This window comes from Tamandua tetradactyla, chromosome 12 (assembly GCF_023851605.1).
Source record: "Tamandua tetradactyla isolate mTamTet1 chromosome 12, mTamTet1.pri, whole genome shotgun sequence".
NCBI lineage: Eukaryota > Metazoa > Chordata > Mammalia > Pilosa > Myrmecophagidae > Tamandua > Tamandua tetradactyla.
Window position 1 is genome coordinate 3,356,945 of NC_135338.1, and position 22,961 is coordinate 3,379,905.

General features: G+C 44.9%; 1 protein-coding gene and 1 pseudogene across 4 annotated transcripts in view; both read right to left on the reverse strand.

The window, feature by feature from the left end:
• PRKCH (protein kinase C eta) overlaps nucleotides 1-22,961 on the reverse strand; it is a 257,755-nt gene that overhangs the window by 108,551 nt on the left and 126,243 nt on the right. For all 4 annotated transcript variants that reach the window (XM_077122445.1, XM_077122446.1, XM_077122448.1 and 1 more), the window contains exons 3-9: nucleotides 16,901-17,051; nucleotides 14,168-14,202; nucleotides 10,825-10,913; nucleotides 9,306-9,435; nucleotides 7,043-7,170; nucleotides 4,483-4,626; nucleotides 4,144-4,317 (exon numbers count right to left, since the gene is read on the reverse strand). In XM_077122445.1, coding sequence (XP_076978560.1) covers nucleotides 4,144-4,317; nucleotides 4,483-4,626; nucleotides 7,043-7,170; nucleotides 9,306-9,435; nucleotides 10,825-10,913; nucleotides 14,168-14,202; nucleotides 16,901-17,051 — 851 coding nt within the window. The remainder of the gene's footprint in view (nucleotides 1-4,143; nucleotides 4,318-4,482; nucleotides 4,627-7,042; nucleotides 7,171-9,305; nucleotides 9,436-10,824; nucleotides 10,914-14,167; nucleotides 14,203-16,900; nucleotides 17,052-22,961) is intronic.
• On the reverse strand, nucleotides 19,684-20,666 carry LOC143651723 (vacuolar protein sorting-associated protein 26A pseudogene; annotated as a pseudogene).

Consider the following 22,961-nt stretch of genomic DNA (forward strand, 5'->3'; position numbering starts at 1 on the left):
AACAGCCACTGCCAGGGCCAGATCAGGTGCGCTAAATATTCATTGACTGCCTGACTCAAAGGTTATCAGACACTGAAGTTTCTTTAACCTTACGTCACAGGAAACCATTCAATCCTTGGCTCAGGCCCCGGGCAGCCAATCTGAACCTCCACCTCTACTCTGCTGCTGGACTCACGGACGATTAGGTTGAGCTCGAGTCCCAGGTGGGCTCTCGGTAACCATTCACCAGGGGTTCTTTCTTTACAAGGAGGTTCTCAGGCCCTATGCTGCAAGCCCACTTCCTCCAGGAGAAAAACCAGCGAAGGGATGAAGGCAGGAAGAGGGCTTGCTGCTGGCAAAGCATGGACCACAGAAAAGCGAGCTGTGAGGATGCCCCAGGTAGCAGCGGAGCACAGGGGCAATGAGAGACACAAAGGAACGGAAGACAGAGGAGGTGTGAAGTGGAGACTGGGGTTAAGGACGGGCGGTATGGCCTCCAGGGCTGTTGGGAATGACTTTTCTTTTCTTTTTGCGTGGGCAGGCACCGGGAATTGAACCCAGGTCTCCAGCACAGCAGGCGAGAACTCTGCCACTGAGCCATGGTGACCCACCCAAGAATGACTTTTGATGAAGAGGGTGTAGCCTCGAGGAGCCCAGACCAGAGTGGGGGGAATGGAGAAAGAGTGCAGAAGGGACCACGCCCCCCAGAAGCCATTAGCTGGCTCCCTAGTCCCTTGGGTTAGGCTTGGACAGCCTGGGGGAGTCCACCCCGTACATCCCTTCAGTACATCCCCGCCTCCAGCTTTCAGCCTCGCCCTGCTGCAGCCCATGCTCTTGGTATACATGTGTCCTTTCCAAAACAGATCTTAGCACCATTGCCCCCTGAACACATGAAAAAATGCTCAGCCTCACTCATTGCTAGAGAAATGCAAATGAGACTCCTAAAGATATCATTTATTTTTATTTCTCAGATGATCAAAACGATAGCATTCCCAGATGTGTGTGTGTGTGTGTGCATGTGTGTGTGTGTGTGTGTGCATGTGCGTGTGTGTGCATGTGTGTGTGTGTGTGCGTGCATGTGTGTGTGTGTGCGTGCATGTGTGTGTGTGTGTGCATGTGTGTGTGTGTGCGTGCATGTGTGTGTGTGTGTGTGCATGTGCATGCATGTGTGTTGGAACTGGCCTTCCCATGCATAGTTTAGGAGTACAGATTTAGAAGTACAGCAGAGTGAGGGGTTCTGAGCTCAGGCTCTGCAGTCAGACTGTCTGGCTTCAAAACTCACTCTCCTATATTTCTTTCTGTCTCATCTGTAAAACGGAGGTAATGCCAACAGAACTTACTTCATAGGGTTACTATCAGGAGTAAAGAGATAATGCACATAGTGCTAAAGGCAAAAATGTTAGCTATCTTTAATTGCTGTCCAAGAAGGAAGCAACTGGGATCAACCGAAAATCTTAAATATACATACCCTCTGACCAAGAAATACCACTTCTAATAACATCATATAGGAATACTAACACAAGTGGACAGTACCAGGGGCCTCACTGCAACACTGATCTAGATAAAAGATGTAGTACATTCTAAATATATAGCAATAGGAAGAAGTTAAATAAATTGTGGTTGCTATGCAACTACTAAAAAATGGAATGGAATACTTCACACGGAATACTATGCAGTCATTAAAAATAAGGCACCTTAGGTATGTACTAGCATGAAACGATTTCCAAGGCATATTGTTATGTTTTTTTTAATATAAGGTATACAATGGTGGGCAAAGTATACTACTATTGGTATCTTTTTAAAAATAAATGTATATACATATTTGCATTTATGTGCATATATTTCATGTGCAACAAATTATCAGAAAGGCTGTATATGAAATAGTAATAAGTTTCTTTCAGAGATAGGATATGAATATTTGGAGGATGTGGATATTATTCATTTCAAAAAGTTAGTTTTTTACAGTTAGAAAATACAATCTGATTACACTGTCCCAGCTTCTGTCCGTCTACCCACCCACCTGCCTGTCCCACCTGTGTGACTCTGTCAGTAAGCATGTCTCGTATATTTTCTGCTCTGTTAACTTACTTTCTTAACTCTATGGTAGTTAGGTTCAGGTGTCAACTTGGCTAGGTGAAGGTGCCTAGTTCTGTTGCTGTGGACATGAGCCAATGGTACGTGAACCTCATCTGTTGCTCATTACATCTGCAGTTGGCTAGGAGGCGTGTCTGCTATAATGAATGATGTTTGATTTAACTGGCTGGTGCTTAAATGAGAGACTCAACGTAGCACAGCCCAAGCAGTTCAGCATACCTCATCTCAGCACTCGCAGCTCAGCCCAGGCCTTTGGAGTTGCAGAAAGAAACATGGGGAAAGTTATTGGAACCCAGAGGCTGGAGAAAAGGCCAGCAGAGACCATCCTGTGCCTTCCCACGTAAGAGAGAACCTCAGATGAAAGTTAGCTGCCTTTCCTCTGAAGAACTAATGAAATAAATCCCCTTTTATTAAAAGCCAATCTGTCTCTGGTGTGTTGAATTCTGGCAGCTAGCAAACTACAACAACCTCTTAAACTCCCTTAACCTTGCTTTTAAACCAGACTGCTTTAGAAAGGAGACTAAAGCGTCCCTTAAGTTTAAGCTCTGGAAAAAATATTTTCTTTCATGATTTCCATTGCTTTTACGACTAAAATCTAACCTCCTTCACTGGGCCTGCGAGGCTTCTCACGTCTGGGCCCTACCCCCTCTGCAGTCTCAGCTCTCACCATGACCCCCCCAAATGCAGGCTGAGCTTTCTGCATAACCGGTGCCCCCTCACCCACAGACCTGTGCACCTGCTGTTTCCTCTATGTGACACAGTCACCTTTACTCTCTTTGCCTAACTAATTCTGACCCCCCTTTTGGTTCCTGCCTAGCTGCCTCTTCCCTAGAAACACCCTGCCAGTATTCCTGGGCAAGGCAAGCTATCCCTTGAACCCTGCCCCCACTGTTCCCTCTATTTCCTTGATGCCCATGAAGTCGTGGACAAGGGACCTTTTCACTTCCACAGGCCTTTTGGCAACTCGGTGCTCCTGGCACATCTGACCCTCCTGATGCCTTCTTAGGAGCTATTTTCCCTCATCACTGATAACAGAAACCTAATTTTAAGCCCAATTCTAAAAGGCAGCAGAGTGTTCCACCCCAAGGGATGAATCAAGGCTGGTGTGAGCCAATCATACTAAACCAGTTTATCCTGGACAGAGATTTGCTCTTCCAGCCTCTCCTGCTAAAGATAAGCGGGAGACCCAAATCTAAGAGGCTTTCTCTCCCTGAGAGAAGGAGCACGGCCCATGCCTCTGCCCATGTGTGTCCTGCTTTGGATGCTGTGTGAAGGTATTGTGGCCAAGACTGCAGCAAATACCTTGAAACTCCAAGGGGAAGTGATGTCCTGTCACTGAGCAACAAATCCAACCCTCACCTTGGCACCGCTAGACTTCTCACAAGGAGAAAAAGGTTTGTACTAATGAACTACACCTGTGCTTTCTGCTTTACATTTGTGCTACTATGGGTTGGGTATTCTGTTAGTTGCAGTCAAAAATATTTCTAACTGCACACCATCACAGGGCACAGGCCTGAACCCGGGCTCAGTCCCTGAAGTCAGGCAAAGGGTGCCCATGTGAAGGCAGGATCCATGCCTTGGTCTGTTACAAAACAAAGTGCCTTTCTCCGGCCTGCGTGTCCTGAACTCTGGTCAGGGCCAGTTCAGCATTAAGGAGCAGAGACAAGGCCAAATTCACCAAGATAAAGAGCCTATGAAATTTACTCTATTCTGAGACTTGTGTCACACTGCCAGAGAACACTTATGTAAGAGAACACTTAAGTATGAAGACCTTTTCAATCTTGGGACACACAACCCTCCAAGGCGTCCCCTCCCCAAAGGAAGGGGTGAGTGCATTACTTTCAGCTTTCTGCCCAGAGATCAGAAGTCACGGACCCTTCGTATGTCCCTGCCTTGGGAGATCACCCCCAAGGAGCAACCTCTTACTGTCTCAACTCTTTGTTTTCCTTTTGCATGGGCAGCACCGGGAATGGAACCCGGGTCTCCGGCCCGGCCTGCTGAGCCACTGTGGCCCCCCTGCCCCAGCTCTTTAAGGAGGGTCATCTAGGCGGTGAGTGCGATGGCACTTACGGGGGTCTGGAAGCAGCAGAACAGCTGAGTGAGGAAGGGGTGGTTGCGGGCCAAGGACAGGATCCTCTTCTCGGTCATGGTGCACTCCACGTCGTCGTCCTGGAGAATCACGTCCTTCTTGAGCACCTTCACAGCGTACAGGTCTCCGCTCTCCCGAATCCTGGCGAGCATCACCTACGGCCAGGCGAGAGAGGAGCCTGAGGCAGGACAGCGAGGTTCTCGGAGCGTGGGCGCCCGTGGGGAAGGAACCGTCCAGCGTGTGGGAACAGTGCGTGCGCACGCGTGCATACGAACACACACACGCTCAGCGTCACACAGGGCGCTCGTGCCACCACTCACCTTCCCAAAACTCCCCTTCCCCAGCACTCGGATGAACTCAAAGTTGTCGATGCCAATGTGGCTGGCAGAATTCACTCCAATCCCATTTCCTTCTTTGGTGCTTTCCTTTCCCTGTCGTCTCAGGGTCGATCTGGAAACGAGCTTCTGCAGAGCAAAAGAGCAAAACTCAGAGTCAGAAATCTCAGCCACTGCGAGGCATCTCTTTACGGGTGGAGAGGACCTTGCAGGAGGGTCTCAACCCTGGAACACAGCTGGGGGGGGGGGAAGAGATCAGCCCAGCATGAGGTGTGATCAGGTTCTCCAGGCCTGTGCTCGCTCACAGCTGGAAGAGAGCCGCTGCAAAATAGGCCGAAGGCCCGCAGTTTCAGTTTGCCCCCAAATGGGAGCGTATACAAAACAGGTCTTTGAGGTGGCTTTCCATGGCCGAGGGCAGATCCCAGGAGCGCCCCCTGGTGACCAGCTCAGGACAGAGAGATTTTCACGTCTGCTCAGGGGACCCAGTGCCACTCAGTGCCCCGACACGAATGTACAAACAACACTTTTTAAGTAACACATTTTAAAGTATATAAAAGAAATAAACAGTCATGTAACCCATTATCTCACCGGCTCTGCCCAAAAATTGTTAATGAAACTGTTACACACACACACACACACACACACACACACACACACACACACACACCCCCTGGTCTTTTTTGTGTGTGGTTAATTTTTAAAATACAATCAAAATGATGGTTTCATAGCACACTTTTTAACGTTTTGTTATGTGTATTTTCAGTATCTTTAAATATCCTTCAAAAGCATGAGTCTTAATGGCATTTTTATAGTCCTACTTATGGATATATCAAAATTCATTTATTAATTCCACTGCAATTGGAAATGTACATTGTTTCCCATTTTCGCTATTATAAATTATACTGCAAAGACCATACTTGTATGCCAACATTCCCGAACAAGCCAACTGAGCCCGGGCTCAGCAGCTCTGTAACCTAACCTGTGGCCTTGGACAAGTCACCCACCCTCTCTGTGTTTCAGTTTCCTGAAATAAAGGAGTCGTAGCACCTGCCACCTGGCACTGCTGGGACGCGTGAATGAACGAATGCACACGGAGCACATACATCAGTGCCTGGCACCCGCAGTCACTCATTTAAGCTGTGCTGTTGTCATCACTGTCATTTATTTTCTCAGGATAACTTCCTAGAAATAGAATTCCTCGGGTGAAAGCATGGGCTAATTTTGAAGACTTCTGATACACAGCCAAATTGCCCTCTAGAAAGGGTGGCCAACTTACACTCCCGCCAGCATCGAACTAGAAATATCTCTGGCCACTGCTCTCTTGCCTCACTCAGGTGCCATCAGAGTGGGCACACTAACGAAAGGCAGCTTTTACAGATCCCCACACTAGGAATATTTATAAGACAAGCTGTCACTAGACAATAGATCAAAAGTCTAACATACTTGGAGCTTTTGACCTAGTTAGCAAAAAAAAAAAAAAAAAATTCCTATTTGGGACAACTCCTAAGAAATGTTGGCAACACACCAACTGTGCAACAGAGCCCAAAGATACAGCGATATTATTTACTTCCTCCCATAAACCAGAGATAAGATACAAAGTAGATCACCTTAAAAATCTAACTGTTTAATAGTTCCTCCTCTACATCTCTGATCACTCACACACACACACACACTCACACACACACACACACACACAAAAGGACCAGTTTGAATCCCATTTCCTCCACTTTCCAAGCTGGGCAGACACTGACTAGAAAACTCGACACCAGTGTTTCAGTCTTATTATTTTTAACCCATTCCTCTTCTTCAATGAACTTAACATTTTTCTGCCTCTTTTTAATGTCGTATTGTCAAATGTCAGGTAATTTGAGCTTTCCCAAAAAGCAAACGGAGGTGGTGAGTTCTGGCATTTTCATGGGTTACCAAGAGCCTGGAGCTGGGAGGCGGCACTAAGACAGGGGCCTGCAAAGCGGTCAAGGGTCTATGGGCTACAGCGGGTGGAGGTCACTCAGAGAGGTCACGAGGCAGGACAAGTCCAAGGAAATTAACACCATTCCACTCACCCCTGAGAGCCACGGGGAAGAAACTCCTGTCTGCAGCTCAACTGGAGGGACAAATTCATAGTCTATAAACAAAAATTGCAGAACTGCTGGAATCCAGGGCTGTGGAGAATCTCAGAAATCGTCAGCTTCACCAATTTCAAGGTGAGAAAGTCGAGGCCCAGAATCCCTGGCCAGCTCCCAGCCCCTGGTCCCCAGCCAAGGGTGCAACCCAGGCTCCTGGATTCCAGGCTCGTCCTCAGACCTCACCGACAGGAAGCTGATTTTTAAAAAAAGTATTTCTCCATTTCCTGCACGGTTGCTACTTCTTGTCATATAATTGTACACAGAATCTAATTTGTGGAGCAAAATGCTCTTGAAAATAAGCAATCAGTCTGTCGTACTTGCTGAGATTAGAAACCTTGATTATGTGCGCACGCTTATTCAAGCTTACCACATCTGAACAACGCCTAAATGATAACACGCGAAAAGAAGCCAGGGCTCACCGAAGTTGGAGAAATGTTCCCAGGTTGGAGACCCATGCCTGCCAGGGTCTTGGCTAGTTCCACAGCATTTACCCCGCAGTTTGGAGCTACGTTGGCTTGACATCGAATATGAACGTTCATTTTACATACTGCAGGGGGGAAGAAAACAGAATCCACATTCAGAAGGCGACCACATCAACCAAGAACTTTAGTAACCTAAGATTATGACAGACGAATCTACTGACTGGACAATGCCATTTTCTCATAAAATTAAACTTACGTTAATAACAAATCTCTGACATTTTATCCACTGCTGTTTTGTGCAGGGCCAGCAAACCTAACATATGGTGGAGTAATACATTTCAGATACATATTTTTCACCAAGACTTGAGGAGACACTTTCATCTAAATCATCCGTAATGGTCTTTGCTGATTTGCCAGATCAAAACATTCGTTGTGGTGACAAGGAAGCATGATTTATTCTTTTCCTTCTTTCTCTCAGCAGTGCAGTATAATGCACCAGACTAAATGCTACATATAGGTTATGGCTCCAACAGGACGGAAACTATGTTTTGGAAAGCAAAGCTCCTAAATAAAACTTCCTTTCTGAGTATTGTTGTGGTTGGGAGGGCTCAGCTCGGAGAGGGGCATCCTGTGAGGCTGTGGGTTTTGGTGTCACAGCCTGTGGCTCTAACTGCTTCATGGGGAGAAAAAGTCACTTTTAAACTCTTCAAAGAACCAAGTACTGCGGTTGGAAGAGGGGAGTGAAGCGAGCTAAGCTGGTAGTGCAGAGGGAGCGGACTCGGGGGGTCCGAGGAGCCAAGGTTTCACTGCAGAAACGAAGTTCCAGATGGTTTCCTGACATGGCCCAGGTGACGGGAGACAGAACGGAGGCAGCCGGCACGCCATGCCCTGCTTCCTGGGATGCCAGACCACCTCTGGAGGCAGACAGAGATCCCGGTGTTGTGGGGCCTCAAGTTTGTATAATTTAGGTGCCTTCTTGAAGGAAAAGAAAAAGGAAATCAAGGATAGGCGTTGGAAGGGTCCTTACAAGGGATGGCCCTGAGGCTTACGCTTCATCAGCTTCCCGGGAAATACCCCTCCCTTGAGACCTGGAAGGCTGGCACAGAGACCCCCGAGTCTACGGCGGCCTTCAAAGCCACCCTGTGGCAATAGGAGTGAAAGTCGCTGCAGGTGTGGTGCTCAGGTCACCGGGGCCAGGCGAGCACCGCCCAGAGGAGCCCCACGACTCTGCGCATCAGCAGCCCCCCCGGAGGGAAGCAGGACGAGGTTCTCACGTGGAGACCCACACCCAGGGCCGTCGCCAAGCTTCACACCAAGCAGCGCCTGAACCACTGCCCTGAAACTGTCACATGAGCTGGCTGCTCTCTTGGTTAGAGGAGAAAATGATTGTTAAATGGTGTCCAGAGGGATGGAAGGGTTTGGACAAAAGGCTGGCTCCTTTTCGTGGACAGAAGCAGCCCTGGTACGCGTGGGCAGTGACTGGAAGTGGCTCTATGTTCCTGCCATCTCTGCCTCCCCCGTGCTCTCTGGGTGTGTCTGGGAAGACCCCCATGTGACAGGCTTAGCAGTTTAAGCCCACCACACCCAGACACGTACGGTGACGCTCTAAGGAGACGACTCGAGGCCAATAGCCCCCCACCTCCCAACTCCTGATGGGACGTGAACCAGCCCTCACCCCTCAGACCCTGTGCTGAGGCAGGAAAATGAACTAACTCTGGGCCCACAGCTAAAGCTCTGAGCGTTCCTCCTTCTGTCTGCTGCTCAGATCCCACCCCAGCCCTCTTTCACAAAGTCCCCAGCAGTCCTAGTAATGCTTTTGGGGCTCAATTTCCAGGCCTATTTCTGATGAGGGCATCAGAGCTTCTCTTTAGCCAGTTCTCACCCAGCACCCAACTTCTCTTTTGGCCACCTCACGGCTTACCACCTTCCATCTCTGCCCAGGATCCCATGTTTTTGGTCTTTCAAATGATCTTTTAAAACACACGATGACTGGTCTGTCCTGGGTGCTTCATAAATAAATAGGACATTGAACGCTAACAGCTGACTTGATGTTTCTATGGTTACACATCCTTTGATCACATGTAGTTTTCTTTACATGCCTGAAAAGCCGCACACGAGTGAAAATGACTATGCTGTGAGTTCAGAAAGAATTTAACACATCTGTCCAAGGACGGAGTCTGGACCTCTAGAATTGTGACAGCTCGCGAGGTCGGGTCCCCACAAAGAAGGGCCCCCCCCCGCCCCCAGCCCGGCGTCTCACTTTTGCACTGGAGCCCTTGCCGCATTATCCCCCAGAGCAGGGAGCCACAGTGGTCACAGAAGGTTGGCACTTTGTAGTTGTGGGGGTTGAACTTGTGCGGGATGTTGATTCCGAACCTCTGCTCGGCAGTCTGCAAAGAGGAGACAGGAGGACGAGAGCTAAAACGACATGCCAATGGCATCTGTGAAAACGGTGACAGCAGCGCACCCAACCCAACCCGCCACCATGACGCCTGAGCTGGGCGTCTCATGTCCCTGTCTGTGCTCAGTCCCAACTAAACCCTCAGGTCTTACTGATGGACAAGACTGGACAGAGATGTGGCGCGTGCATAAGACTGTTCCCCAATAAACAACAAGGAAGATCTTCATTTCATCTTGTATGTTTACTTATTTCTCTCTCTGGCAACCTCCTCACACTCATGTCTATTTCCTAGAATCTTTTTACTTGAGGATTAAATGGGTGTTTTAGAGCCTACCTATACCTACTGCCTCTACAAGTTATTCCAGAAACTGTGTCACAGAGAAAAAAAACAAGTCACCAGAGGACCCAGAGCCAAAGAAGAAATTTACTTCAATGTGACAGTGAAGTGGCTGCCTTATTAGGCCCTCCTCACGTGGCATTTGTATTCTGGCAGCACAGAGGCTCTGTTTTAATCTTAAATATTGTTTCCAGCAAATAAGTAGACTAGGCATCTGTTCTACAGCCTACAACACAATTCGAAGCTACAACAGATCCACATGTGACAAGGATTGGGGCAGTCGTTACTTCTCCTGAGCCTTTTCCGGCCTCTATCTCATGAAAGCTGTGAGATCTACACTTCTAGTGCTCTTTCTTTAGCACTCCAGCATGTGTCCCGTAAGGAACCATTGAGTCACAGAGTCATACTTTCCAAGGCACCTGTAAATCCAATTGCCAATTGTCAGCAACACTCCATCTGCCTTCCATCTCCAGAATTTAATGTATGCCTAGCCCAGCTGAGTGCAAAAGGAGTGGTGAAAATGAGCATCAGGCTTTTGTGTGCTGATATGCCCTCCCTGAAATTTCTTCAAAGGCTGGGGGAGGTCAATAGTCTCCTTATTTAGGAAGAGTAACTTACAGTTAACAACGTGCTCGTGACCTCAGATCTATTGTGTTTAACCCCCACAAAAACTGTGTGAGGGGAGTTCTGATCACGTTTGAGACTGAGGCTGAAAGAGGTCGTGTGTCCTGCCTGAGCTCCTGCAGCAGAGAGCAGGCAGGGGCTGGATTCTCCACGCAAATCCAGGTCACCTGATGCCAAACTCAGGGCTCTTTTCACCCTGCCAAAGTTCTCTCCAAATGAGTAGAAGGGACCCATATCATTTCGCCCAGCTGAGCACTCGGGTATTCAACATAAAAAGAGCGTGCTGTGTGCGTACAGGAACACAAAAGCCACGCTACGACAAGGAGAGGGATTTCAAATCTGCCACCACCACGGGCTCCCGAGAGATGGGAGAAGGATGGAGAGACAGCCCATACACACACATCACTCTCCCTTTACCTTCGAATCCACTTTGTTGATGTTGTTTTGGCAAGTACAGGCTGTAACGATTAGATGATGGCAGCGCTTATGGACGACACAGGTGCACACTAGGAGAGGAAATCCCATGATTACTCATTTATCAGTGGCTCTCAGTCCAACCAGTTGCAACAGGGAGCCAGCGTGACGCGGTTTGGACATCTGGCCCACATGACAGCTGGCGGTGCTCCCACCAGACCCGTTTTCTTTGCCGTCAGGACTTTGCTCACGCTTAGACTCGTCAAGATCAAGTTCTGAGCTTATTTCATCACTCCTGGATCCCCCTCCGGTAACCCACCTCCAGGGCATCTTCCCACAGAATTGTTCTGCTCAGGGCGGCCCTGTGATCTAAAACCTTCGGTGGCGTCCACTGCCAGTCAATGAAGTCCAATTTCGCGGGCAGGTTTTAGGTCCTCCACAGGCCACCTCAAGCTTACTTGTCACTTTTGTTCTATTTGTTCCAACAAACAGACAGAGCTATTTGTTCCAATAAAAACTAGCCGAGTTGCTCTTCCCGGAGCCAGTCTCTACCTTCCCCTGCACGCCCTTCCCTAGCCTAGAATATCCCTTTGCCTTTTACGCGACCCACTCAACTCCAAGCACATCTCTTCCTTGACACTGCCCGACCTGCTCCCTTTCTAGACCGGCAAAATCTCATGCTCTGACCCCCTACACCCCTGAGCCTCTCCCTCATTTCGAACCTTCCTCACCTGGCCTCAATGCCCTCAGAGCTCCCAGCCTGATGCCTTGAACAGAACAGGCATTCAGTAAATGTTTACTGGACAACCCAATCAAGAGTCTCACTGTTCAGAACTTTCTGAGTGATAATTATTCGTAACTTTCCCTCTAGATAACTGACATGGCTCAGGTGGGACCCAGTCTGCCATCAAAGGATGAAGAAATGCAATGAAGCAGTGTGCAAAGAGGCATTTTAAGATTTTTTTGGAGACCTGTTGAAGTTTTTAGGATCAAAAGAAAAATTAAAGACAGATGACATATCATCAAATAACACCATACTCAAACCTAGCTTTCATCAGACTCACTTCTGAGGAGAACCAAGTAGTAAGCGCTCAGAAGAACCAGTATTTTCATATGAGGGGCTCTCAGAACCATCCTTCAGAGGGAAACATCTAATTTTCTGAGGCATTTGGTTTTTTCCTGGTCAGTGTGGTTAGAGATTTATCAATGTTATTGATCTTTTCAAAGAACCAGATTCGGGTTTTTCTTAATTTTCTCTGTTGTATTCCTGTTTTCAGTGTCATTAATTTCTGCTCTAATTTTTACTATTTCTTTTCTTCTGCTTGTTTTAGGCCAACATTTCTTATCTTTCAATAGTTTTCTAAGGTGGAAGCTTATATTGCTAATTTCGGAATTGTCTTCTTTTCTGATATATACATTCCATACTATAAATTTCCTTCTAAGCACTAATTTTCTGCATCCCACAAATTTAAATAAGTTATATCTTCATTATCATTTAGTTCAAAATGTTTTTTGAGACTTCTTCTTTAACCCATTTGACTCCCAAATATCTAGGAGTCTTCTAGCCATCTTGTTCTTATTGATTTCTAGTTTAATTTCATTGTGGTCCAAGAATGTACTTTGTATGATCTGTGTTCATTTACATTTGTTGAGGTATGTTTCATGGTTCAGAATGTGGTGTGTCTTAGTGAATGCTCCGTGTGAGCTTGAGAAGGACGCGTGTTCGGCTGTTGCTGGATGGAGCCGTTCCACAAATGTTAACTCGACCAAGTTGATGGAATAACAGTGTTGAGGTCAACTGCATACTTACTGCTTTTCTGCCTGCTGGAACTATTAGTTACTGAAAGAGGGATACTTAAGTCTCCAACTATAGTAGTGAATTTGTCTATTTCTCCTTGAGCTCTATCAGTTTGGTCTCACATATTTTGATGTTCTGTTAAGTACATACTTGGTAAGGAGCATTACATCTTCTTGGAGAATTGACTCCATTCTAATGCTACGCCCCACCTTACTCCTGATAATTGTCCTTGTTCTGAAGTCTGCTTTATCTGATATTAATAGATTTACCCAGCCTGCTCTTGGCTAGTGTTAGCATAATATAGGCATTTTGGTTTTATATCCCTTAGCGAGGTAAGAAATAGTGGTGTCATCATGTCTCCCAACCAATGTTCTTTTCTGCTCTTTAAACGGCAGGTTGTGCAATGAGAATTCAACCTGTATACTCCTGCCACTACAGGCCAAAGAGGAGAAGAAATAAAATGAAAGACATATGTCATAAAACTTGTACTTTAAGTTCAAACTGTAATGCTGTCCACCAAGAGATTCTCAACTGATCTGTGTGTTCATGAGATGCACCAGAGTTGACCGCAGGGCACATTCCTGAGCTGGAGAGGCCCAGGCTAAACTGTGAGACCAATCCTGACTTGTGAATTATGTTTTCCTTTTGGGTTAAGATTACGGACAGGCACACAGGTTGTCGTATTAGTTATATACTCATTTTTTTCTAATTTTGAGAACTCAAGGGAATTGTCCGTACACATTAAAGTCAAAATTAGATCCAAGAACTTATTCAGTTCTTCTAAAGAAAATATTGTCTTATCTCACCTCCTCCAGAAGAGAAGGCAGGATTTCCTATTTACACGTAGGTTACTACTCCTGGTTACGTAGTGATATTTTATCAATAATCTGCAGAGTGTAAATAAGATGATGGGCATATGCATAAACTGTCAAGCCAACAATAAGGGAGGCCTGAATAAAAGAAAAGCCCAACCCAGCCTAGTCTGAGCACGCAAGGAGGCTTCCCTCATCCCTTTCATTGCGCTTCATTAGTAAATTGATTTTATCTTGAAATTGTGAAAATCAAAATAAGTTTAAGATCATTAATAGCTTAACCTTGAACATTTCTCACTTTGTCACTCAATAAAGCAACTTGAATAATAGCTTCTATCCCCGTTAGTACAGAGAAAACGTTGTGCTACTTCACCCCAATATTGACAATGATTGTACAAATCCAGTTTATCTTAAAGGTTCAAGGACACCTCTCACAAAATGGCATTACCTGGCAGCACTTTCATGTTACTGCAGGAAAAAAATCTTTAAAATATCGACCCTTATTAGGTATCCTGGCTTTAGAAATAAAAATACCCCTCACCCACACCGTCTATAAAATAACCTAATATAATCAAAATTTAGCCAAAACTAAAGAGTTATAATTGTAGGGAGTCTCATTTGACCTATAGAGAATTATTTATCCCATTAGTATTGGAATATATCCTGCTTTCTCTTGGTATCATCACTTTTAAACATAGGAACAAGATTAAACATGTTTTTAAAAATGTTTTCTTACCTTGGCATTGATAACCCTGTTTCCCAAATACTCCCCTGTTCAAGATAATAGAGAAGAAAAATACCATCAGTTAAATATTTCAGTAACAAACCTCCAACAGTTATAGTCTTAGAGGAAAACAAATTTCTTCCTCTGATTCTTTATATGAAACACAATTTCAGGGAAGGAACAAAGACTATCTACTTTCTGAGTAATGGTTTGTTTCCATGAAACACAAAGGAAATCACGTGGTGGGTTAGAATGCTCCAGATCACAGGAATGGATGGCAATTTCCACTCTACCTATGTCTGTGACAATGTCCTCAGCACTTAACGAAAATAAACCCTCATCTGTATGTGTGACTGAGCCACCCACGGCCTTAGGTAGCAACACGCTCTCTCTCTCTCTCTCTCTCTCTCACACACACACACACAGATTTACATATGTTGAAGTTAACGGATACACATGCACATACCAAGGTGAACAGTTGAACCCACATCTGCTGCCTGGCCTGGGGCACCCTCCCTTTTCCCTGACACTGAGCCCCGCATCACCCCTGGAGTCCAAAGGGGAAAAGAAGTGCTGTCGCCATATGCCCTTCATGGCCACAGCTCCATCTCCGTCTCTCCTAATACAGTCTGTGGGCGACAGTGGCATTCTCATTCTCGCTAACAAAGACCACACGCCACCAGGCCTTCAGGACGCGCCAGCTTCCAGGTCAAGGCGCCAACTTACACTCTTCACTCAATCCTACAACAGTCACGTGAGGCAGGAAACCCAGCAGGGCGGCTAAGAGCACCGACGCTGAAGCCAGACACCTGCGTGCGATGTGGGGCACGGTACTGACTTATTGGAACCACGCTTTCCTCATCTCTATGATAGGAACTATCTATACAATGATATATAATATGCAACAACATGAAATGCTGAGAATGGTGTCTGGCACCGAGTAAGCACTAGATAAGCATTGTTAAATAAGTAAAACAAAATTATTGTCTTTATTTTGCAAATGAGGAGACACCGATAGGTTATGTAACTTGTATGGGGTCATACATCCAGTTGTTGATGAGATTTAATGCCACAGTCCATACTCTTAAGCATATATATATATATATACACACACATGTGTCTATGAAAAAACCTGTGTAACATATATACGCATAACACATATACCAGTATTTTAAGCTTGTGTGTGTACATGTGCAAATGCTTCACAGGGTCAAAGACCCTCAGAGAGTTGATGCCTCCTTAATGGAAAAAAAAAATTGTGAAATTATCAAATACATTTCCATTAGAAATGTTAGTTGAGGTCAGAGGTTGTAACCTTAAATGTGCACAGGGTCAGGCAGGTCACACAAATGAGGGGAGCAGAAAGGGTGCGACTGGAAGTTAAAGGGCAACCCAGAGTCACCCTTCCTGGCAGGCAAACCGCAGGGGGGGTGGGACCTAGCTAACTAGGCGGTATAGACCGTTGCAAAGGGGGAGCATGAGCTCACATATCAGATGTCAAAGCAGCTGACTTTTTCCATAAAAAAATATAATAGAATTTTTTTCTAAAGACTAGCAATTTTGATACATCGGCAGCCTTCATATCACCAAGCGGCTTAGATAAGGCTCTATCAATTGATTTAAAAATGCCAGGGGCGGGTCACGGGGGCTCAGCACGCAGGGTTCTTGCCTGTGATGCCGGAGACCTGGGTTCAAGTCCCGGTGCCTGCCCATGCAAAAAAAAAAAAAAAAAAGCCAGAAACACCACCCAACCCTGGTGCTAAAAGGAATAAAACTCAAAATCATCACGGAAAATAAATACAAATTAACCAACAGCCAGAAATTAATCTGCACCGAGTGCTCTTGCATTTTATTAAAGAAAATGATTAGTTTTCAACAGAAGCATAGATCTCCTTTCCTGCTACAGATATGAAACCCTGTTTTCTCCATCTGAGGTGGGCATATATATATGCATGTACAAATGCATGTGTGTGAGATTTCTTTTCTTTCCAAAAAATGTTTGTCGGCTCTAATTGAAGAGAACTATTTCCTACATTTATTCTACATTACAGATTTTCCACCAAGACAAGCTCAAGTCACAACTGCAGTAAGGTGTTGTTGCAAATCATCTAGAATTTCTCAGCTGTTAATCATCTTAAATTCCTCGCTGCCAGGGATTAGATTATAGCACCCGGTACGGCACGTGATCACATATGGCTACGACCTGCACTCACGTACCAGAAGGGTGAGACACTTGCAAATCCACCAGCTTGGTTCACGTGCAATGACTCACCTCCAGTCATCACCTGACTGATTTGTACCTTCCTATAGCAACACCGTTTTTTTTCCTTTTCTTATTCAGTAACTAATTACTCAATCATTCTCTTTGACTAATGCCTTCTGACCAGTTTGTGATCCAATAGCACCGTTACTGAAGTGCTTGGAAAAAGAAATGACATCTAAAGCTTGTTTGTGTAAAATGTTTTGTTTTGCTTTGTGATAGGGATTAAAATTGCTGGGTCAGGGTGGTGTGACGGTGGCTCAGTGGCAGAGTTCCCGCCTGCCATGCCGGAGACCTGGGTTCAATTCCCAGTGCCTGCCCATGCAAAAAAAATAAATGCTGGGTCAATACATTAGCATGAGAGGCAAAAACAGATCCTAAACTAATTCTTAATAATCAAGCTTTCTCCTGAAATCACACATAATCAGGGGAAGCCTTTCACAGAGCGAAGCTCTTGGGGGAGGGCGAGCCAGGGAGCACCTTACCAGATGAACTCTCTGCAGTGAGAGCAGTAGGTGGGCTGCCGCAGGTAGGTGGCCATGAACTTGTGTCCGTTGATCTGGTGGACCCGCCTGCGCATCGCCCTCTGGCGCTTCCTGGTAAAATGTTTGAAGATTCGGTCCCTCTGGAGAGTAGCTGCGTATAAAAGGAAAGGAAAAAAGAGAAGTGTAAGATGAATTCCGCCTCACCTAATGCATCATAAAGTCGGATAGCTCAAACATGGCGTGCATTAAGCTTTCCTTCTCCAAGATCCAAAACAGCCCAGAAATCACCATGCTTTCTCGCAACGCTGGAGCTCCTAAATGATCAGGTTAGACTCATCTGAACCCCTGAAATGGCCACTGCCTGGTGTGGTAGTTAGATTCAGTTGTCAACTTGGCCAGGTGAAGGTGCCTAGTTCTGTTGCTGTGGACATGAGCCAATGGTACGTGAACCTCATCTGTTGCTCATTACATCTGCAGTCAACTAGGAGGCGTGCCTGCTGCAATGAATGACGTTTGACTTAACTGGCTAGTGCTTAAATGAGAGAACTCAATGTAGCACAGCCCAAGCAGCTCAGCATACCTCATCTCAGCACTCACAGCTCAGTCCAGGCCTTTGGAGATGCAGAAAGGAATCAACCTGGGGAAAGTTGTCAGAACCCAGGGGCCTGGAGAGAAGTCCAGCAGAGAGCATCCTGTGCCTTCCCATGTAAGAAAGAACCTCAGCGGAAAGTTAGCTGCCTTTCCTCTGAAGAACTAACAAAATAAATCCCCTTTTATTAAAAACCAATTCATCTCTGGTGTGTTGCATTCTGGCAGCTAGCAGACTAGAACACCCAGTTAGAGGGCCAACCTCCTTAGTCCAAGATCAGGGCTTGCTCAAGATTTGATGCTTCACATGTGATAGCAACATCATCTCCTCACCCCTGCCCGGCTGTCCAGGACCTAAGTCCGTCTTTGGACTTATAACTTTTGGACTTATAAGTGCTGGCTGGTGAAACAGCATTTCTCAGGATTCCCCTTGCATTCTGGCATTTTTACGACACAGATAAGGGAACTGCCTGACACATGGGCTGAGAGAGCCCTGCCCAGGAACACTAGTAAAAGCCTCACCTCTGTCCATCGAGAGCACACAGAAAGTTCCTTTTCTAACTTCACATCTTATAATGAGTATTCCCTAAGCTGAGGGCTCTGAAAACCATGCAACATCTAAAAATGGAATAAATTATATATTTCACATAACTATGTTAGAGCATTGCAAATGTATGCAGAGACTTGTGACTAATAAAATAAAGCTTACTTCCTTAATAATGCTTTAAAATTTATCATTAGATGTGAAGAAATTTAAGGTATCATACAAGAAAAATCAGAAGAGATAAAAGATTTCCAAGAAAAAAACAAAATGTGCCGGTTTCAAAGTATTATGTATCCCAGAAAAGCCATGTTTTAATCCTGATTCAATCTTGTGGTGTAGCTGTTTCTCTTAATCCTGATTCTATGCTGTAGGTTGGAAATTTAAGATTATCTCCATGGAGATGTGGTGTGCCCTATTGTGAGGGCGACCTTTTGATTAGATGGAGATATGCCTCCACCCACTCAGGGTGGGTCTTCATTAGTTCACCGGAGTTCTCTAAAAGAGGAAACATTTTGGAGAGAGCTCCAAACTGAAAGAGAGCAGAGCTGACACAGATGCCAACACTTGGAGAACAGAGACATGGATGTTTGCAGATGCTTGGAGCCCAGCAGATGTTGCCATGAGATGTCAGGCAAGCCAGAACCTGGAGAGAGCCCAGGGAAGCCAAGAGATGAAGGCCAGCCCTGGGGAAGCAAAATGAGGAACCCCCACAGGAACAGAGGGTGAAAGCAATGGAGCCCCGGAGCAAGGGACCAGCAGATGCCAGCCACGTGACTGCCCAGCTGACAGAGGTGTTCCAGACCCACCAGTCTTTCTTTTTATTTTTTTCATATTTCAGAGTATTCATGGAAAAATTATACAGTTTAATAAACTTTAAAACACCAACATAAGGTCAATTCCACACTACAGAAAGCACATAGTGGCATTGCTGAAAAGCAGCAGAATGGTTACTTAATATGGCAAAAAGAAAAAAAAAAGAGGAAGTTCTCAATAATATGCCGCATATTCCCTTGAAAAAAAATTGAATTTTCATATGACAGAAGACTTCTAAAAGGGCACAAATTCAGGAAGACAGGGAACGGTAGACTCGAGGCACCTACAGTTAAACACTCCATACATGTTTCTCAAACTTATGTAAAAATAATTTAGCTGTTTTAAAAAATCTCCTTAATTTTTAGATCTTTGTACAATATAAGGGCTATTCAGGTTTCCTAATTGTAGTTGAACATAAAATATATTTTTCAATGAAAGGAATAAGTACTCATTTGCATGAAAGGGAGAAAAAAGATTTATAATCAACACTATGCAGAAAGAAAGCAAAATTATAAATAACCAGCCTACTCACAGGAAAATCTTTAATACTTATGCTTAAGTATATCTGAGTGCTTATCATCAAATTAAAAAAAAAAAAAAAAGGAGGCAGCTTAGGAAAGTTCCAGTGTCTCAAAGAAAGCACCTTTAAAAATATATACATACGTGAAGACTCTTTAGTTCTACCATAAAATACATGCAGCGTTGTGAGATATAGGAAGACTGTCATAAATGGAATTTTGGCCTTTTACCCCTACATGCCACAGCCATCTTTAACCTGCTGCACTTAATCTCAATAGTTACAGGAGCTTTTTGTTTTTCTTTTTTTCTCCCATTCAGTTCACATTTCAGGCTGTGCAGCCGATGCCTGTGATTCTGGAGATTCAAATTGCTGGTGAAAGTTTGTTTTCCGTTTTCTCAGTTTTTCAGGTGCTTTTCTCCATAAAATGATCTCCTGTGGCCTGAAGGACTTTCTGTCTCCCTCATCAACAAGGACTAGATTCAGACAGTACCTTACTGAACATTTTCTGTTCACATCTCTCATTGTTGGAGTTGGGTCACATCTGGCTAAAAATAGTGTCATTGGAATTGATTCACCTGTTACTGGTGCACCATCCATTCTTTGGTATTTGGCATTTGTTTCTGTTTCTGTTGTCGTACTGGGTCCAATTTCTGTGATCTCTTTTTTGATCAGTTGTAACTCTATATATTGGAGTTTTATTCTTACTAGTAAAAAGTAAAATTTTTCCAATAATCACATCCTTTAGATGATACTTTGATATATTATATTCAAATTTTATGTGTAGACAATCTTTAATGCCCACTTCCATTTTAATAGAGTTGTTTACATCAGGAGAGGTGGCAAGCTGGTAAACAATAAAATCATACTCTTTTGCCAAGTCTGTCAGTCTTCTTACTATTGTCACTTTAAGAAAATACCTCAAGTGGACATTGGCACCAATGTAAGATTCATAGGGCTTTCACCTTGCATGAATTCAAAGTCATAACTTCTGCTCTGAGTCAGTGCTCCAGGTAAGGCCAATTCTTTCACTAGGTTTACAAATTCATGAGTATTACTCTTGTCATTGAAAAGTGCAATTTGATCTACAAATTCAATTCTGATTCCTTAGGGCTCTAGCCTCTTTCCAGGTTGCTTAAATGCTAGGTTTACCTTCTTGAAACAGATTCCCCATCATAGAAAAGATAAGTGCTTTTCTACCTTCCTGTCTTCAGTTTTCATTCTGTCATTTTCCTGGTTTCCCCAACACTAAGGACAATATCGATCTCACAAATGGAACCAAAAAAGCCTCCAAGAAAAATCATTGTCAGTGCCGCCCCTACGTTCCCCCTACTTCACCTCGCTTTCCTCTGGAGAACTCCCAGTCCTGGCTCCCACTGCCCCAGCACCCCATCATGTCATCAGTCTTTCTTGAGTGAAGGTAACCTCTTGATGGTGCCTTAATTTGGACACTTTCATTTCCTTAGAACGGTAAACGTGTATCTTATTAAATTCCCCTTTATAAAAGCCATTTGATTTCTGGAATATGGCATTCTATCAGCTTGCAAACGAATACAGATTTTGGTACTAGAGAAGCAGGGTGCTGTCACGGTTTGCAAATACCAAAATTTAGAACAACTTTTTCAATGGATATGGGAAAGATTCTGGAAGTGCTGTGAGGATTTTGATAGAGAAGGCCTAGAATGCTTTGAAGAGACTGTAGAAATGTGGACCCTAAAGATACCTCCGATGAGGCTTTAGACAGAAATGATGAATGCGTTGTTCCACACCGGAAGGAAGGCACCCTTTGTGGATGGAAGGCAGTATTTGAGAGTGAAGACCTGGATACTCAGCAGAAGAAATTTCCAAACTAAATGTAGAAAATGAAGTCTGGCTGCTCCTTGAAGCTTATCATAAAATGCAATAGGAAAGAGAGAAGTTGAGAACTGAACTCTTATATACAAAGAAAACAAAAATTGGTGTCCTGGAAAATCTTGAGCTCCCAGAAAGTGAGATCCCAGTGAACAGAGCCCCACATGAGGACTTACCCAAACAGGGAAGCAGTCAGTCATTACAGGGCAAGCAGGGATTTGAGATGGAGTTATCCAGAAAGGACTTATGGAAAGTTCTATTGTCTGATGGTTATGATACCTGCATACTGCATAGAAAACCAACAAGAGTGCTATGGGATCTGTATAAATGAAACCACTGCCTTTCTGGAGTAAAAGGGACAGAAAAGGGACAAACTGAAGGAAAAATGGCTTCAAAGGCAGAACTCACCAATATGCTTGGAGAGTGTGTGTCTTCCCCAGAAGCAGAGGGCAGACCTTCTGCTTCATTGTTCAGGAAGAGTTGTGCCACCTCAGGCCTCGGAGAGGGTGGAGCACATAAATCAGGGGAGCCTGGATGCCACCACATTGTTCCAGAGGGGTTGAGCATGTGCCTGGAGATGGCAGGGATCCCAAGTACTGCCACAATGTATGGAGAGGGTGGAGCCGAGACAAAGGTGAGTCCCACAATGTTCCCCAGTGTTGCAACTCACCCTGGCATTTGGAAAGAGAGCAAGGTCCTTGGAAAGGGTGAGATTGCCTGTTTCTAAAGCCCCAAGGATCAATGACTTTCAGACTCTGAAATCAAGTGGGGTTTGCCCTGCTGGCTTTAGGACTATTTGGGTCCAATGACCCCTGTGTTCCTTCCAATTTCTCCATATGGGAATGGAAACACGTATCCTATGACTGTTCCTCCTTTGTATATTGGCAGCAGGTAACTTGTTCTGAGTTTTACAGGTCCAGAGCCAGAAGAAAATTTTTGCCTTAGAAGAGATGATACCTGTAACTGACACTGATGAGATTTTGTACTGGTTTTAACTTCGTATTATATCTGTATTGTTACTGAGATGTGTTAAGGCCTTGTAATATGGTGATGGAGTCAATGTATTTTGTATATGGAGAAAACATGTCTTTTTGGGGTTCAGTGGGTGGAATGTGCTTGTTTGAAAGTATTACGTACCCCAGAAAAGCCCATTTTAATCCTGATTCAATCTTGTTGATTAGCCATTTCTTTTAATCCTGATTCAATACTATAGGTTGGAAAGCTTTGATTAGATTATCTCCATGGAGATGTGGCACGCCCAATTGTGGGTGTGACCTTTTGATTAGATGGAGATATGACTCCACCCACTCAGGGTGGGTCTTCATTAGTTCACTGGAGTCCTTTAGAAAAGGAAGCATTTTCAGGTTCATTTTCCAGAGCTTGCCCAGGTCAAAAGAAATAAATAAAAGGAGAAAAGAGGAAACATTTTGGAGACAGCTCACAGCCAACAGAGAAAGAGTAGACGGACACTTCAGAGCAGAGCTGATACAGATGCTGATACGTGGAGAACAGAGACATGGATGTTTGGAGATGCTTGGAGCCCATGAGATGGTAAGCAAGCCAGATGTTAAGAGAGCCAAGGGAAGCCAAGAAATGAAAGCCAGCCCCAGAGAAGCAGCATGAGGAACCCCCACAGGAACAGAAACTGAAAGCAAGGAGCACAGGAGCAAGGGGCCAGCAGATGCCAGCCACGTGCCTGCCCAGGTGACAGAGGTTTCCTGACCGAACAGTCTTCCTTCAGTTAAGGT